Below are 17,498 nucleotides of genomic sequence, written 5' to 3'. Positions count from 1 at the left end.
AGACAGTGATGGAGTGAATGATGGTGAAAGTTTTTCTTTTTCGGGCCACCCTGCCTTGGTGGGAATCGGCCAGTGTGATAATAATAATAATAAAAAATAAAAGTATAATTTCATTTATAACTTAACATTTCCATAAATTTGATATTTATGAAGCACCAAGGTCTGTGCACAGTATTCTCAAAAGTATTAACATTTTACATGCCTTACAAGGACAAGAATAATAGCATTAAATTTTCAAAGTGACTTTAATTTAAAGGGATATAAAACATCCACATAACTTATCTGATTTATAAGTCATAAAAAATGAGGGGCTAAAACTCCTATTGAAGAATTGTATCATCAACCAAAATGAATTATAAATACACATTTCTCTCCAACTCATCTGTGGGGGTTTCATACAAAATACATTTTTTATAATTAACAAGTGGTATCCTTTTAAATATATACTGTACAATATACATTTTTTTCATTTTGAGTTATTCTACAACAATCAGTTCATTGGCTTCATCATCGTCGTACTCATTCTGCGACGGTCGTGGTTCTCCCGACTCCGCCTCCCCATCTGCTGCCGCTTCATTCTCCTCTTCCATTTCATTAGATGGAGACTGCTCTACTGTTTGCTTATTGAAAAGGTCAAGAGTAACTGCAGATAAGAAGGCTGGATATGAATTCTGATGGTGAAGATAAGCATCAATGAGATCTTCAAGCGTACTTGAGAAATCGGTCTCTAAAAGTTGCAGCTCCTTTTTTGGCGTTTCCTAGAAAAAGAGAGAGATTCATTTGTAGTCACATTTTCCAATATTACATAAGCTGAGGACATGTTGGGGTAATAATTTCTCTAAACTGTGATGCACTGACCATTTGTTAAAACATTTTTTTGGTTCCATTGCTACTTAAAAAATAATAGTAATTAGAGCCTTCGGTTATCTGCCTTCTAGAAAACTTTCTCTCCCTTTCTGCTCTTCCAGGGATTTGTAGTGTAAAGTCATCACCTTTCAACATTTCTTCCTTTAGCCTCGTTTAAATCAAGCCCCCATCCGTGTTAAGATATCTTTTGGATGTTATCCGATACTCTACTTTAGCAATGAATGGGCAACTTGGCCTTTTTTATGGGCTATTCTATTACAAAGAGATGCTTAATTATACCTTTATTGAGAGCAAATATGTTTTATAATAGATACAAGAAAAACATGAATGACCAATTTTTTTTTTTTCAACTATCCTAAATTTATGTTATCCTGATATTTCCATCACTATTTACAATTACCGCAGGTTATTTTTGATAGTCAATATTCCCAGTAGTAACCACCATCTTAACTTATAATTTATGCAATTGCTTTCTACATGCATATGTTAAACCCATACATGTATAGTATTTTTTTTTTTTCTTTTTTAACAAGTCGGCCGTCTCCCACCAAGGCAGGGTGACCCGAAAAAGAAAAACTTTCACCATTATTCAACACTTTCACCTCACTCACACATAATCACTGTTTTTGCAGAGGTGCTCAAAACACAACAGCTTAGAAGCATATAGTATTATGTCCATTTAAATTATTTTGGCTTGATTCTCAAATTTTACTGCAATCTGTCATTTCCTAACTCTGAGTCAGTGTTAAACACTTTTCCTGGTAAAAACTGTTTGCTTGGATTTTTTTTTCTGAATTGAGAGGTGCACTTTGGAATTCTTCCATGCCATATTTCTGCCATATACCAAGAGAGTATGGAGGAGTATGGAAGAAGTTGACGTGTCAGCAGATGGATTTATGAACGATGAGGTTAATCATAGAATTGATGAAGGAAAAAAGGCGAGTGGTGCATTGAGGTATATGTGGAGACAAAAAACGTTATCTATGGAGGCAAAGAAGGGAATGTATGAAAGTATAGTAGTACCAACACTCTTATATGGGTGTGAAGCTTGGGTTGTAAATGCTGCAGCGAGGAGACGGTTGGAGGCAGTGGAGATGTCCTGTCTAAGGGCAATGTGTGGTGTAAATATTATGCAGAAAATTTGGAGTGTGGAAATTAGGAGGTGTGGAGTTAATAAAAGTATTAATCAGAGGGCTGAAGAGGGGTTGTTGAGGTGGTTTGGTCATTTAGAGAGAATGGATCAAAGTAGAATGACAAGGAGAGCGTATAAATCTGTAGGGGAAGGAAGGCCAGGTAGGGGTCATCCTCGAAAAGGTTGGAGGAAGGGGGTAAAGGAAGTTTTGTGGGCGAGGGGTTTGGACTTCCAGCAAGCGTGTGTGAGCGTGTTAGATAGGAGTGAATGGAGATGAATGGTTTTTGGGATCTGATGAGGTGTTGGAGTGTGAGCAGGGTAATATTTAGTGAAGGGATTCAGGGAAACCGGTTATTTTTATATAGCCAGATTCGAGTCCTGGAAATGGGAAGTACAATGCCTGCACTTCAAAGGAGGGGTTTGGGATACTGGAAGTTTAGAGGGATATGTTGTGTATCTTTATACGTATATGCTTCTAAACTGTTGTATTCTGAGCACCTCTGCAAAAATGGTGATTATGTTTAAGTGAGGCGAGTGTTGAATGATGAAAGTATTTTCTTTTTGGGAATTTTCTTTCTTTTTGGGTCACCCTGCCTCAGTGGGAGACAGCCGACTTGTTAAAAAATCAACAGAGTACTGCAAGTCCTCTATTTTCATTTGAAATATAACTCAACTGGTGTATATGTATATTCAGTGCTTTGTGATCCACTTTCATTCACTTAAGTTTAAGTATTAAGCTGGCAATAATAATAGTGATGATTATAATTAATATGGGATTTTATTATTCTTCAGCACCTATTCTTTAAAGACATTCACAACATGTACTAGTTACATTATATTTACTAACCAATGTGCTAAATAAAAAATTACTTGAAGCTCCTGAGCATTAATTAATCCTCCAAGCATTATATTCTCCTTACGGGAATTCCTCGATACCAGTGAGGGTGCTTGATCCAAGGTATGAGACCTGACTTCCCAATCCATGGATCAAGCCTGATTACCTCCCATTCCTCAAAGTGCTGTATAGCTTCTATGGGTTAATAAAGAACACAAAGGCACAATACTGAAACTGGAACAATACACAAATAACCTGCACACAGAGAGGAGTTTATGACAACATAAATGGTCCAAGTCGGACCGAAATGTCGTCATATAGGTTTAGTATTTCCTCTCCCCCATGAATGAAATAATTTATAATACAGTGCATTAGACTGCTCGTTACCTTACATGCATTACCATTCTACCACAAACTAGTTTCCGAGACTCAACTTGGGTGTCGGATGCATGCACAGCTCCTCGATAATGTGAGAAATCACAGAAGTGCTCAGCTCATTATTTTTTCACAGTGGGTGTTCTGCATATTGTGATATCACCTGTTTACTGTGATCTTATTACATCATGGGTGTTAGATGAACTGGCAAATAAAATGCATTACTTTTGTATCAGAACAAAAACATTACGAAGCAATACCTCAAACAGAAAGTAGTCTTCACAAGAGTCTGCATACATATTGATGAGTTTATAATGCTTATCCCCAAAGACATCTACTCTGTAGCCAGTTAACTGATACACGACTTCACGCATCTCCTTTGATTTGCGTTTGAATACCTCTAGCAGTCGCTTGTTTTGCATTTCTGTTGATTTTATTTTTACCTTCAGTTCTGAAATGAAAGAAAAATGTATTACTAAACAGAAAAGTATTCAAGAAATTTAATGCACTACAGGTATTACAATAAATTATTACTGCTCAGAAAAGTTCCATAGTTTTTCCCCTCTCAACCCGGTGTTAAGATAAGATTTTCTTCAGATTTTTAACCCCAGAGGGTTAGCCACCCAGGATAATCCAAGAAAATCAGTGTGTCATCGAGGACTGTCTAACTTATTTCCATTGGGGTCCTCAATCTTATCCCCCAGGATGCAACCCACACCAGTCGACTAACACCCAGGTATCTATTTGCTGCTAGGTGAACAGGACAACAGGTATAAGGAAGCATGTCGAAATGTTTCCACCCCACCGGGAATCGAACCCGGGCACTCCGTGTGTGAAGCAAGAGCTTTTAGCCACCAGGCCACCGGGTTTCATGATTGCCTGACTAAAAAATCAAAATGTTGACACGTGCAGCTCACAGCTCGGCTAATCAGATACATTCTGAACAAATGTACCAAGTTTTCCTTCATATTAAAAACAGGTAATGTACTAGTAATTTCTCCCATTTGCCAGTACCAGATTAAAAAATGTGGAAAAAAAAGAAAAAAAAAAAAAAAAAAAAAAAAAAAAGTACATTGTGCAACAAAATGCTAGATAATAATAATTAAAAAAAAAAAAGTCAGAAAATACAGTACTTTGTAACAAATGATCAAAGTGCACTTCTCTTGTTCAAACATTCTATGATTTTCCTTCATTATGAAACACACTTGAATGGCATTCCTTATGAGAAACTAAATCTGTTTAGTTACTTACCTGCAACTTCTTTGCTGGAGTGAATTCCTTTGCTCATCTTCATCCCAACCCTTTCTGTAAGGTTTTGTACCTGACCTTGCTCTAGAAGTTTCACTCGTTCTCGTAAAGCCTCATTTTCAGTTTGTAAACATTGGATTTCTGTACCTCTATTTTCAATTGCTTTTGCTAAGGGATTCTTCCTATGAAAGAGAAATAAAAATTGAATAAGTAAGGCATGCTGAATTTCTTATAAGATTTCTAATTTCTTTTAACACTGGCAGTCTCCCACCAAGGCAAGGTGACCTGAAAAAGAAGAAACATTTTCACCATCATTCACTCTTATCACTGTCTTGCCAGAGGCACACCAATACTACAGTTCAGATACACATCCAAACTGCAAATACCCCCATCCCTCCTTCAAAGTGTAGGCACTGTACTTCCCATCTCCTGGACTCAAGTCCAGTTAACCAGTTTCCCTGAATCCCTTCACAAAATATTACCCTGCTCACACTCCAACAGCTCATTAAGTCCCAAAAATTTATCTGCCTTCAATCACTCCTATCTAACATTTTCACACATGCCTGCTATATGTCAAAGCCCCCTTGCATGCAAAAATCTCCTTTACCCTTCCCTTCAACATTTCCTAGGTCAACCCCTACCCTGACTTCCTTCCACTACAAATATATGCACCCTCCATGTCATCCTATTTTTCCAAACCACCTCCATAACCCCTCCTCAACCCTCTTTATATTACTTTTAGTAATCTCACACTTCTTCCTATCTCCAAGCTATGAATTATCTGCTTAATATTCAAACCACACATTGCCCTCGGACACGACATTTCCACTGCCTCCAGCCTCCTCCTTGCTGCAACATTAACAACCTACACTTCACTCCCATCTCACATAAGAGTTGGTACCACCAGAGCCAGCCTTAGGAGATACGGGGCCTAATTAGGAACAATTTTGGTGGGTCCCATGTATGGAAAGCAATCAAACTGTGCGCTTAAAAAATGCACGAGAGTTAATAGACCAAACAGATGTAAGCTACATTTTAGTGTAAAATTGCGTACATGTAAGCCTACAAGTAACAAACAAAATTTATGTATCACCTCTGAAAAGTACATAGTCATAATACCACTTGCTTTAGTGACTGTGAAATGGTTTATTAAAAATATTAATTTATTTTTGCTCAGAAATAAAAAATCAGAATTTAAGTGCACTGTTGGAAACAAATTATCTTTTTTGGACTTCTAAAAATCACTTAACATTCAAACTACAAACGAGTCATATTATTATTTCCTTTTATTAGGAGAAAGTTATTTTTCTTGCTTTTTTCTCTGCAAAGTCTTTTAGAATTTTGTTGAAGTTTAAACTCCTGCTAATTTCCGATTCAATGGACATACAGTGGAACCTCAAAAATCGAACTGCTCCCAACACAACCAATTATGTAAGTGTATTTTTGTAAGTGCTTTTATAAGCGTATTTTTAAGGGTCTGAAATGGACTAATCTAATTTACATTATTCCTGATGGGAATAAATTCATTCGGTAAAGGCAGTCGAACAGGCTTCTGGACCGAAGAAAGTTCGATATTTGAGGTTCCACTGTAACTGCTAAATTGTTCAAATGTTCTTGCTGAACTGATGATCTCAAGTAAGATTTGATCAGTTTCAACTTGGAAAAACTCCTTCTCCAGATGCCCCCCCCCCCTTTTTTTTTTTACTTCCTGTTGTTGTGTGTACTTGACAAGCCGAGAGTAGATTACAATCTAGCAAGGGGCCTCCCCTTAGACATGGGGCCCAAGTGGGAACAATCTGTCCAATCAGCTTAAGGTCGGCCCTGGGTACCACTGTACCCTCATACATTTTCCTTTTGGTCCAATGGATAATGTTCTATGGTTCACCTCATCTTTCCCCCTTCATTATAAACATGAACATCCAAAGTCTACCCCATCAACCTTTTATCCACCAATACATAGTTCAACAAACTATTGCCATTACACCCTGTATCATATCTCATAATTATTGTCTCTCCACAAATGGTTCTTGAAGGATTAGAGATCAATATTTATGAAAGACAAGGACTGGAATGTAAAAATGATAGAGAGTAGTGTTTTATTTTAGGATCAGCAATATGTATCCACAAGTCAGACAAAATCAAGATTCCAAATATTACGTCACCACAAAAAATAGTCACAACACAAGGGTTAAAAAAAATTTGTAGCCCAAAAATTGGAACAAAAATTACAATAGACACTGCTTCAGTCATTCCTGAACCATTATGAAGTTGCAAAACCTGCAGATTTATAATGGTCCAGGACTGATCTATTTCATCTTTAATTTTTGAGCATTTGTAAATCACATGAGCATATATGAAGAGGGGTTATATACCTTTGCAAGAGAGAGAGAGATGGAAGTAACAGTGTAAGATGTAGAAAACTGATGACTGCCTGATTGGCTAAGAATGCTGCTTACAATTTCTGTCCCACTTTTAACACTCCTTAGAGGCAGCATTCAAACTCAGGTATACTGAATTCTCAATCTGCTGCTAGCATAACAAATTCTAAAAAAAAAAAAAAAAATTCAAACAGGCATGAAGTCTTTGAAATCAACATTATATAATTCAAAAATAATTATCTACAGTTCTATTCCTTCAAAGAAAGTGACTCGATGCTGATGAATTCCTAATCCAAGGAACTCCAGCTCTCCCTGAATCAAGTATGATCACCTCCCGTTCTCCAGAGCTGTATGACCTTTATGGGTTTAGCTCTTCCAAGTGAATATAATAATCCACAGATCTTTATAATTCCACCTCTATATTGCACAGCCACAAGAGAAAACATAAAACCCATTTTATGTCAACATGTACCTCTAACCCATCACATTCTCTGTACAACCTTACGAGGATTGCACCTTTATCCTAACCTAATATGTTCTGCTAGGATTTACAGCTATTTCTAATTTTGCCAGCAAAATGTCATCTGTTTGAAGATCCTCTGTACCTATCCTACTTGTACGTTAAGTTTCTCTCCAAGATAGTACATCTATCACTAGCCCTTTTTATCACCCAGCTACATAAACTCCAAGTTCAACTTACTCAAAATGTAGAATTTTTATCTTTGTAGGGTCATAGTCGCCCTTGAGTGCTCGGTGCTCAAGTCTAAGTTCTAGGACTTCCCTGGCATGTTTCAACTTAACAATTTCACTCTCTAGCTCCAAAACCTTCTTCTCCAAGGATGAAATCTTCTCAGCATCTTCTTTTCTTGGCTAAGGAATGAACAATTATGTGCAAATGAGGAAAATCTTACAGAAAATATTTAAGAGTAAAGAATCAATGCATTTACTCTACAACTTCAATATTATCTTTCAAAATATATTGCATATCAATGTATTGAAAAATTGTTTTTTTTTAGCAATTTCAGATTATTCTCTAACAACTGCCATATTTTAGTGTTGAAGACTGTTATTTTTTTCCCGAAATACATCTTGAAAATTTAGCCAGCATCTTGGAGGGCAAAGTACCGTTAATCTTTTTTTTTCCCAAAAATTTAGCTAACTGGAATGGGGGAGCAGAGGGCCCTTGACACAGGATCATCTTGTTCACCATAAAATATGGTAAGTAAATTTAAATTGCACTAAGAAATTCATCATAAATGACTATAAGCAACTTTTAAGAAGTGATCAGAATTCTAATTTACAGACTGTAGTGGACAGCCTTCCCGGCAAGTAATCTTAGGACAGTCAGACCACGGTTTCAATTCCCAATGACTTAAAAATTTAGACTACAGTACCTTGTCACTAAAAAACATCTTAAAAGATGAAGCAAATTAAACTATCACCACTCAATGTCCTAAAAGAAAAAAGAAAAAGATAATGAAACTGACTTGTGTTGCAGCAGTCTCTTCAGTTTTATTTTTATCTAATATGTCTAGCTCACTCTCGTGATGCTGAAGCTCTTGTTTGTACAACTCCAAGAGACCTTCCAACTTCGTAATTTTTTCTTGGCTAACAACTGAGTGGTTAATCGTTACCTCCGAGTCATAAGAGTCGAGGATGCTCTTTAAACCATCGCGTTCCTTTGGTAAAAGAGGAGACACACTAAGATTGGCAATACGTATAGAGTATGTTCAGTATTCAAGTTATAGCAAAAACCACATTTTTATGGTAAAACAAGAAAGAGGTAAACATAAATTGACAGATTACCTTAGTGGCTAAAATCAACTTTCTTTGTAGTCTCTTGATAAGATGAGCATTCTGCTGGTTGTTATGCATCTGCTTCCCTAATCTGGCCTTCAGTGCCTTTATCTCTTCCTCCTCTGATACACGACTCTCCTCCAGGGATTTCTGACTGTGGCATGAAAACACATTTAGTAAATCAGTTTCACTGGCATTAGTGTAAGAACTATATTTCTGGATAAATGTATTCCTTCTATAGGTGTACCATGCTCTACCTGTTCCCTACATACTGTATATACATAACTACAACAAGCACTCAATCCACATCTATACAAATAATGAAAATATTCAATTTACACATTTGTCTGAAGAAATATTATAGAAAAAATAAATGACAAATGTCTGTGTATCAACCTTGCTTTAATCTCAAGTGAGGGAAAACAAAAGCCCTACCCAAAAAAGTATGATAAATATATTTACTACAGCACACTATTTTTTCCCACATACACTGATGCTTTTGCAAGTGATACCTGCTGCATGGACACCCTTACCAAAACATATGTATAGATTTCAACCCTTGCAAATAGTCTGAACACTAACGGAGCTTCAACAATGAGATGTGGCATCAGGATTTAAACATACAAAGAGCTCAGAACTAGACCATTATGAGCAATAATCAGCACTGTATGACCCTTGTGAGTGTAGCACTTACAGATAACAAAAAAGGCACAATACCGTGACTGGAACGATACACAAATAACCCGCACATAGAAGAGAGGAGCTTACGACGACGTTTCGGTCTGACTTGGACCATTTACAAAGTCACACTTTGTAAATGGTCCAAGTCGGACCGAAACGTCGTCGTAAGCTCCTCTCTTCTATGTGCGGGTTATTTGTGTAGCACTTACAGTTTTGATTATAATATGAGTAATAATAGTAATAAAAATAATAAAGGCATGTAGTAAAACTTGGCAACAATCTAAAGAGGGAAAGAAAAGCTAGGGAGGTCCTGAGAAAGAAGAAATTTATTTCAACATTAATAACAAAAAAGTACATGTAGTTTATTATGCAAATATCCAAAAGTATTTGTTGCTGGTATCTAATTGTCAAAGTGGGAAGTCTGAATGTGCGTGGATGTTGTGCAGATGATAAGAAAGAGATGATTGTGGATGTTATGAATGAGAAGAAGCTGGATGTCCTGGCTTTAAGTGAAACAAAGCCGAAGGGGATGGGAGAGTTTCAGTGGAGAGGAATAAATGGGATTAGGTCAGGGGTTTCAAATAGAGTTAGAGCTAAAGAAGGAGTAGCAATAATGTTGAAGGATAAGCTATGGCAGGAAAAGAGGGACTATAAATGTATTAATTCTAGGATTATGTGGAGTAAAATAAAGATTGGATGTGAAAAGTGGGTTATAATAAGCGTGTATGCACCTGGAGAAGAGAGAAGTGTAGAGGAGAGAGAGAGATTTTGGGAAATGTTGAGTGAATGCGTGGGGAGTTTTGAATCAAGTGTGAGAGTAATGGTGGTTGGGGATTTCAATGCTAAAGTGGGTAAAAATGTTATGGAGGGAGTAGTAGGTAAATTTGGGGTGCCAGGGGTAAATATAAATGGGGAGCCTTTAATTGAGCTATGTGCAGAAAGAGATTTGGTAATAAGTAATACATATTTTATGAAAAAGAGGATAAATAAATATACAAGGTATGATGTAGCACGTAATGAAAGTAGTTTATTAGATTATGTATTGGTGGATAAAAGGTTGATGGGTAGGCTCCAGGATGTACATGTTCATAGAGGGGCAACTGATATATCGGATCATTATTTAGTTGTAGCTACAGTTAGAGTAAGAGGGAGATCGGAAAAGAGGAAGGTGGCAACAACAAGTAAGAGGGAGGTGAAAGTGTATAAACTAAGGGAGGAGGAAGTTCGGGTGAGATATAAGCGACTATTGGCAGAAAGGTGGGCTAGTGCAAAGATGAGTAGTGGGGGGGGGGGGGGGGTGAAGGGGGTTGGAATAGTTTTAAAAATGCAGTATTAGAATGTGGGGCAGAAGTTTGTGGTTATAAGAGGGTGGGGGCAGGAGGAAAGAGGAGTGATTGGTGGAATGATGAAGTAAAGGGTGTGATAAAAGAGAAAAAGGTAGCTTATGAGAGGTTTTTACAAAGCAGAAGTGTTATAAGAAGAGCAGAGTATATGGAGAGTTAAAGAAAGGTAAAGAGAGTGGTGAGAGAGTGCAAAAGGAGAGCAGATGATAGAGTGGGAGAGGCACTGTCAAGAAATTTTAATGAAAATAAGAAAAAATTTTGGAGTGAGTTAAACAAGTTAAGAAAGCCAAGGGAAAGTATGGATTCGTCAGTTAAAAACAGAGTAGGGGAGTTAGTAGATGGAGAGATGGAGGTATTAGGTAGATGGCGAGAATATTTTGAGGAACTTTTAAATGTTAAGGAAGAAACAGAGGCAGTAATTTCATGCACTGGTCAGGGAGGTATACCATCTTTTAGGAGTGAAGAAGAGCAGAATGTAAGTGTGGGGGAGGTACGTGAGGCATTAAGTAAAATGAAAGGGGGTAAAGCAGCTGGAACTGATGGGATCATGACAGAAATGTTAAAAGCAGGGGGGGATATAGTGTTGGAGTGGTTGGTACTTTTGTTTAATAAATGTATGAAAGAGGGGAAGGTACCTAGGGATTGGCGGAGAGCATGTATAGTCCCTTTATATAAAGGGAAAGGGGACAAAAGAGACTGTAAAAATTATAGAGGAATAAGTTTACTGAGTATACCAGGAAAAGTGTACGGTAGGGTTATAACTGAAAGAATTAGAGGTAAGACAGAATGTAGGATTGTGGATGAGCAAGGAGGTTTCAGAGTGGGTAGGGAATGTGTAGATCAAGTGTTTACATTGAAGCATATATGTGAACAGTATTTAGATAATGGTAGGGAAGTTTTTATTGCATTTAAGGATTTAGAAAAGGCATATGATAGAGTGGATAGAGGAGCAATGTGGCAGATGTTGCAAGTATATGGAATAGGTGGTAAGTTATTAACCCTTTGACTGTTTCAGGCTCCCGCGAAGTTAGCGGTCTCAGCGACATATGCGTATCGGCGATTTTGCTGACTTTGAGCCCTATTTTCAGCCAATTCCATTGTTCCAGTTGACCAAACTCATAGCTATTTCTTTAGAACTCCATTTTATCTATCAGCTGAGTACAAGAAACCTCCCATTTACTAATTTGGACTACCCAATATGGTGGTCAGAAATTGGCAATTTGGCCAATTTCACGCAAACTAAAAAAGATGCCAATTTCAAAATAGGGTCCAGAATAAACAAGGTAGACATTCGTGGCACTAAAATAACATATGCTCTGTTCATTAGTCATATCTCTAGGTCCCTCTTATATTATTATTGCTTTCTATTTTGATTTTTTATTCATACAAAAAAATACAAAATTTACTGTTATGCAGACTACTGCATTATTGTAAAAATGATATAAATAATATCAGTGCACTAGTGAAAGAATATTAGACTCCCAGTTGACGTGTATTGGACGTGTGGTGTGATTTATTTACTCCTGAACATTGGTAAAAATCGAACATTTCCGCTACTTTGAGCTCAGTTTCAAGGTCATTTTCATTGTCAAAGTAATAAATATCATCTCTATTTCTGTAATATGTTTTCCATTTTATCACCTAAGACCATGAAAACGTGAATACAACGATAAATACTATACGAAAATACACCTCAAATTCGGCGTTTTATTCCAAAAAAACGATCAGAGTTTTTTTTCTCATTACGCAATGTGTGCTGCAGGATTTTTTTTATGTGGTGCACACTGACCACACAGACCCATTCTCTCACATGTGGGCCTACCAGCTTTCTCCCGCTTGATTTGAAGCCGCTAGAATTATTGAGTATATATACGTCAGAAACATTGGCTCGTAAGACGTATTTATACGTCGAAAACAGTCAAAGGGTTAAATGCTGTAAAGAGTTTTTATGAGGATAGTGAGGCTCAGGTTAGGGTGTCTAGAAGAGAGGGAGACTACTTCCCGGTAAAAGTAGGTCTTAGACAGGGATGTGTAATGTCACCATGGTTGTTTAATATATTTATAGATGGGGTTGTAAAGGAAGTAAATGCTAGGGTGTTCGGGAGAGGGGTGGGATTAAATTTTGGGGAATCAAATTCAAAATGGGAATTGACACAGTTACTTTTTGCTGATGATACTGTGCTTATGGGAGATTCTAAAGAAAAATTGCAAAGGTTAGTGGATGAGTTTGGGAATGTGTGTAAACGTAGAAAGTTGAAAGTGAACATAGAAAAGAGTAAGGTGATGAGGGTGTCAAATGATTTAGATAAAGAAAAATTGGATATCAAATTGGGGAGGAGGAGTATGGAAGAAGTGAATGTTTTCAGATACTTGGGAGTTGACGTGTCGGCGGATGGATTTATGAAGGATGAGGTTAATCATAGAATTGATGAGGGAAAAAAGGTGAGTGGTGCGTTGAGGTATATGTGGAGTCAAAAAACGTTATCTATGGAGGCAAAGAAGGGAATGTATGAAAGTATAGTAGTACCAACACTCTTATATGGGTGTGAAGCTTGTGTGGTAAATGCAGCAGCGAGGAGACGGTTGGAGGCAGCGGAGATGTCCTGTTTAAGGGCAATGTGTGGTGTAAATATTATGCAGAAAATTTGGAGTGTGGAAATTAGGAAAAGGTGTGGAGTTAATAAAAGTATTAGTCAGAGGGCAGAAGAGGGGTTGTTGAGGTGGTTTGGTCATTTAGAGAGAATGGATCAAAGTAGAATGACATGGAAAGCATATAAATCTATAGGGGAAGGAAGGCGGGGTAGGGGTCGTCCTCGAAAGGGTTGGAGAGAGGGGGTAAAGGAGGTTTTGTGGGTAAGGGGCTTGGACTTCCAGCAAGCGTGCGTGAATGTTAGATAGGAGTGAATGGAGACGAATGGTACTTGGGACCTGACGATCTGTTGGAGTGTGAGCAGGGTAATATTTAGTGAAGGGATTCAGGGAAACCGGTTATTTTCATATAGTCGGACTTGAGTCCTGGAAATGGGAAGTACAATGCCTGCACTTTAAAGGAGGGGTTTGGGATATTGGCAGTTTGGAGGGATATGTTGTGTATCTTTATATGTGTATGCTTCTAAACTGTTGTATTCTGAGCACCTCTGCAAAAACAATGATAATGTGCGAGTGTGGTGAAAGTGTTGAATGATGATGAAAGTATTTTCTTTTTGGGGATTTTCTTTCTTTTTTGGGTCACCCTGCCTTGGTGGGAGACGGCCGACTTGTTGGAAAAAAAAAAAAAAAAAAAAAAAAAATCTGTAACTCACCACCATTAACCCTTTGAGGGTTTCGGACGTACTAGTACGGCTTACGACCCAGGGTTTTTGACGTACTAGTACGCCTAAATTCTAGTGCCCTCAAATCTAGTGGGAGAAAGCTGGTAGGCCTACATATGAAAGAATGGGTCTATGTGGTCAGTGTGCACAGTCTAAAAAAAATCCTGCAGCACACAGTGCATAATGAGAAAAAAAAAACTCTGACCATTTTTTTGGAATAAATCAGCGACTTTGCAGTGTATTTTCGTATGGTATTTATTGTTATATTCTAGTTTTCTTGGTCTCATTTTATAGAATGGAAGACATATTACAGAAATTGAGATGATTTTGACTGGTTTTACAATGAAAGGTACATTGAAATTGAGCTCAAAGTAGCAGAAATGTTCGATTTTTACCAAATTTCAAAAGTAAACAAATCGTGCCAAGCGTGCAATACACGTCAACTGGTGAGTCTAATATTCTTTCACAAGTGCACCAATAATATTTATACCATTTTTTACACTAATGCAGTAGTCTGCATAACAGTAAATCTTATATTTTTTGTGAGAATAAAAATTCAAAGTGGAAAGCAAAAGAATATAAGAGGGGCCTTGAGATGTGACTAATGACTAGAGGAAATGTCATTTTAGTGCCAGGAATGTCTTTCTTGTTTATTCTGGACCCTATTCGGAAATTGGCATCTTTTGAAATTTGTGTGAAATTGGCAAAATTGCTAAATTCTGACCACTGTACTGAATAGTTGAATTTCATAAATGGGTGGTTTCTTGCACACATTCGATAGAAAAAATGGAGTTCTAGCGAAATATTCATGTTTTTTGTCGACTAGTACAGTGGAATTGGCCGAAAATGGGGCTCAAAGTGGGCAAAATCGCCGATGCGTAAACATCGCCGAGACCGCTAACTTTGCGAGAGCATAATTCCGTAAGTTTTCTATCAAATTTCAAACTTTTGGTGTCTTCATGATCGGGAAAAGATTCTCTATCTTTTCATAAGAGAAAATAATTTTTTTTTTTTTTTAAATTTGGCCGACCCTGAGAACGAGTTTCGGTGAGGGCCTGTCGACCCTCAAAGGGTTAAAAGAATTACTATTTTAGACATTTCATATTAATATTGTACACACAGAAGCTGTGGTTTTGTTTATTCATGCACTCATATAGAGCATGCACTAACTCACCTGGCCCGAAGCTGTGCTATACCTTCGGTGAGAGTTTCGTCCCCTTGCTTGAGTTTGGTAATGTGATGTTGTAATTCTTGTGGCGTAGCTTTGTGTTCAAACCCAAACTCCTTCTTGACTACTGATTCATACTGCTGCACAGTTTCCTGAAACACAGATCATAAAAAAAGCATTTTAAAGTATTTTCATTGTCTTCAAGTAGGATTCAGATAATAGAAAGGTTATATGCAAGCAATAAAAATGTCGGCCATTTTGCCAACACTAAGTCTGCATTTGGATCTAATACTGTAGTCTCTGCCATTGCTTATGCAACTGGATAGCTACCTTCAGCAGGTCATTCTCTGCCTGTAAATATGCATTATCTTCACAGCGCTTTTCCAGTAACTTTACGAGCTGCTGAGCACCATCTAGTTTTTCTTCTAAGAGCTCAGTGTTTCTAGCAGTCTCTCTGTAACAAGTAATAGCAGATAATTATCAATTAAAAGGAAGTCTCTTGTTGCAAAAAAAAGTTTCCTGGAAATTTCGAGATTCAGTTTTTAAATGAAATATAAAAATATTTGAAATTAAAAGCAAATACAGCCTCTCCTCACTTAACGATGGAGTTCTGTTCCTAAGACCACATTGGTAAATGAATTCGTCGCTAAGCAAGGAGCATACTATAATGGTAGTGAGTTTGTGTCAACCATCTGTGATATTGTTTTAATGTCGCCTTTGCACCATTTATAACATTTCTGGTATATTTTTAAATGTTTATACAGTGGTGTACTGTATATTGTAATAAACAGAATAGAGGAAATCAGCTCTAATATATGTACATTATTTAGGTATTCATACTGGTCAGAGAACCTGTCATAAGTCCAAGTTGTCAGTAAACAAGTGCATCGCTAAGTGAGGAGAGGCTGTATACCCATATATACTTTTAACAGATTCGTCTTCAGAAGACGGAATACAAATTTTTAATACTGGTAAGTTAAATTATCTCAGTTACTTTCAGTTAGGTTCAACAAACCTTAGAAACTTATTGTCCTCTTTTAACTTAGACAGTTCCTTCTGCAGGAGAGAGAACTTTCCCACAGTAGAATCGAAGACATCAGCTTTGTTCCGCAGCACCTCCAGCTTTTCCAGCTGCAGCTTTAGTTCCTGAAATGTTTTGTGCATAATGATTTACTAAATACAGTACCAAATGTCTCTCCATGGGGAAGTGGAACAGACTTCTTTACCCATAAGCCATGCGTGGCATAAGAGGCGACTAAAATGCTGGGAGCAAGGGGCACATACTGTATTACTAAATTTAAAAAGAGAAACTCCTAGGTAGTAGGTTGGTAGACAGCAAGTGACCAGGGAGATACTACTGTCTTGCCAAGCGAGTGTAAAATGGAAGCCTGTAATTGTTTTACATGATGGTAGGATTGCTGGTGTCTTTTTTCTGTCTCATAAACATGCAAGATTTCAGGTACGTCTTGCTACTTCTACTTACACTTAGGTCACACTACGCATACATGTACAAGCATATATATATACAAACCCCTCTGGGTTTTCTGCTATTTTCTTTCTAGTTCTTGTTCTTGTTTACTTCCTCTTATCTCCATGGGGAAGTGGAACAGAATTCTTCTTCCGTAAGCCATGCGTGTTGTAAGATGCGACCAAAATGCCAGGGGCAAGGGGCTAGTAACCCCTTCTCTTGTATAAATTACTAAATTTAAAAAGAGAAACTTTAGTTTTTCTTTTTGGGCCACCCCGCCTTGGTGGGATACGTCCGGTTTGTTAAAAAAAAAAAAAATACACCTCTCTGGGTTTTCTTCTATTTTCTTACTAGCTCTTGTTCTTGTTTATTCCCTCTTATCTCCATAGGAAAGTGGAACAGAATTCTTCCTCCATAAGTCATGCGTGACTTAAGAGGCAACTAAAATGCCAAGAGCAAGGGGCTAGTAACCCCTTCTCCTGTATGCACTAAATTTTAAAAGAGAAACATGAATTATTTTTTTTTTTTTTTTTTGGGGTCAGCCTGCCTCAGTGGGATATGGCCAGTTTGTTGAAAGAAAGATAGATTTACTTATGCCATCTGAATTGTATGCACTTCTGGCAAGGCTTCTGCTGAACAAGTTACGGAGAATGTATTTCCTATTTTGAGTCGCCCTACCTTGGTGGGAACAGTCCATGTGATAAGTCATTTGTTGCTTTTCCTTTTATTTTCACAACTTGAAGGTAGGAGATCATCGTATTTCGCAGCATACAAGATGCACCCTAAATTTACTGAAAATCCCTTGTTTATTTCTTATTCTGTTTAATTCTCTTTGTTAAATGGAATTATTCTTAGACCCCAAGCTTGACCTTCACCATGTAAAATGCTGAGTGAT

At 37.4% G+C, this 17,498-nt stretch overlaps 1 protein-coding gene across 1 annotated transcript in view; it reads right to left on the bottom strand.

Annotated features, from left to right (window-relative positions):
- Nucleotides 1-330: 330 nt before the first annotated feature.
- Mad1 (Mitotic arrest-deficient 1) overlaps nt 331-17,498 on the bottom strand; it is a 30,872-nt gene continuing 13,704 nt past the window's right edge. Inside the window, exons 6-14 of the mRNA XM_070099012.1 lie at nt 16,151-16,281; nt 15,466-15,589; nt 15,142-15,287; nt 8,642-8,786; nt 8,323-8,514; nt 7,536-7,705; nt 4,461-4,639; nt 3,470-3,660; nt 331-758 (exon numbers count right to left, since the gene is read on the bottom strand). Of these exons, the coding sequence (XP_069955113.1) occupies nt 477-758; nt 3,470-3,660; nt 4,461-4,639; nt 7,536-7,705; nt 8,323-8,514; nt 8,642-8,786; nt 15,142-15,287; nt 15,466-15,589; nt 16,151-16,281 (1,560 nt within the window). The 3' untranslated portion in view covers nt 331-476. The remainder of the gene's footprint in view (nt 759-3,469; nt 3,661-4,460; nt 4,640-7,535; nt 7,706-8,322; nt 8,515-8,641; nt 8,787-15,141; nt 15,288-15,465; nt 15,590-16,150; nt 16,282-17,498) is intronic.

This window comes from Cherax quadricarinatus, chromosome 66 (genome assembly GCF_038502225.1).
Source record: "Cherax quadricarinatus isolate ZL_2023a chromosome 66, ASM3850222v1, whole genome shotgun sequence".
NCBI classification, from domain to species: Eukaryota; Metazoa; Arthropoda; class Malacostraca; order Decapoda; family Parastacidae; genus Cherax; species Cherax quadricarinatus.
The sequence above is the reverse complement of the archived record's forward strand: the minus strand, read 5'-3'. Positions and strand labels throughout refer to the sequence as shown.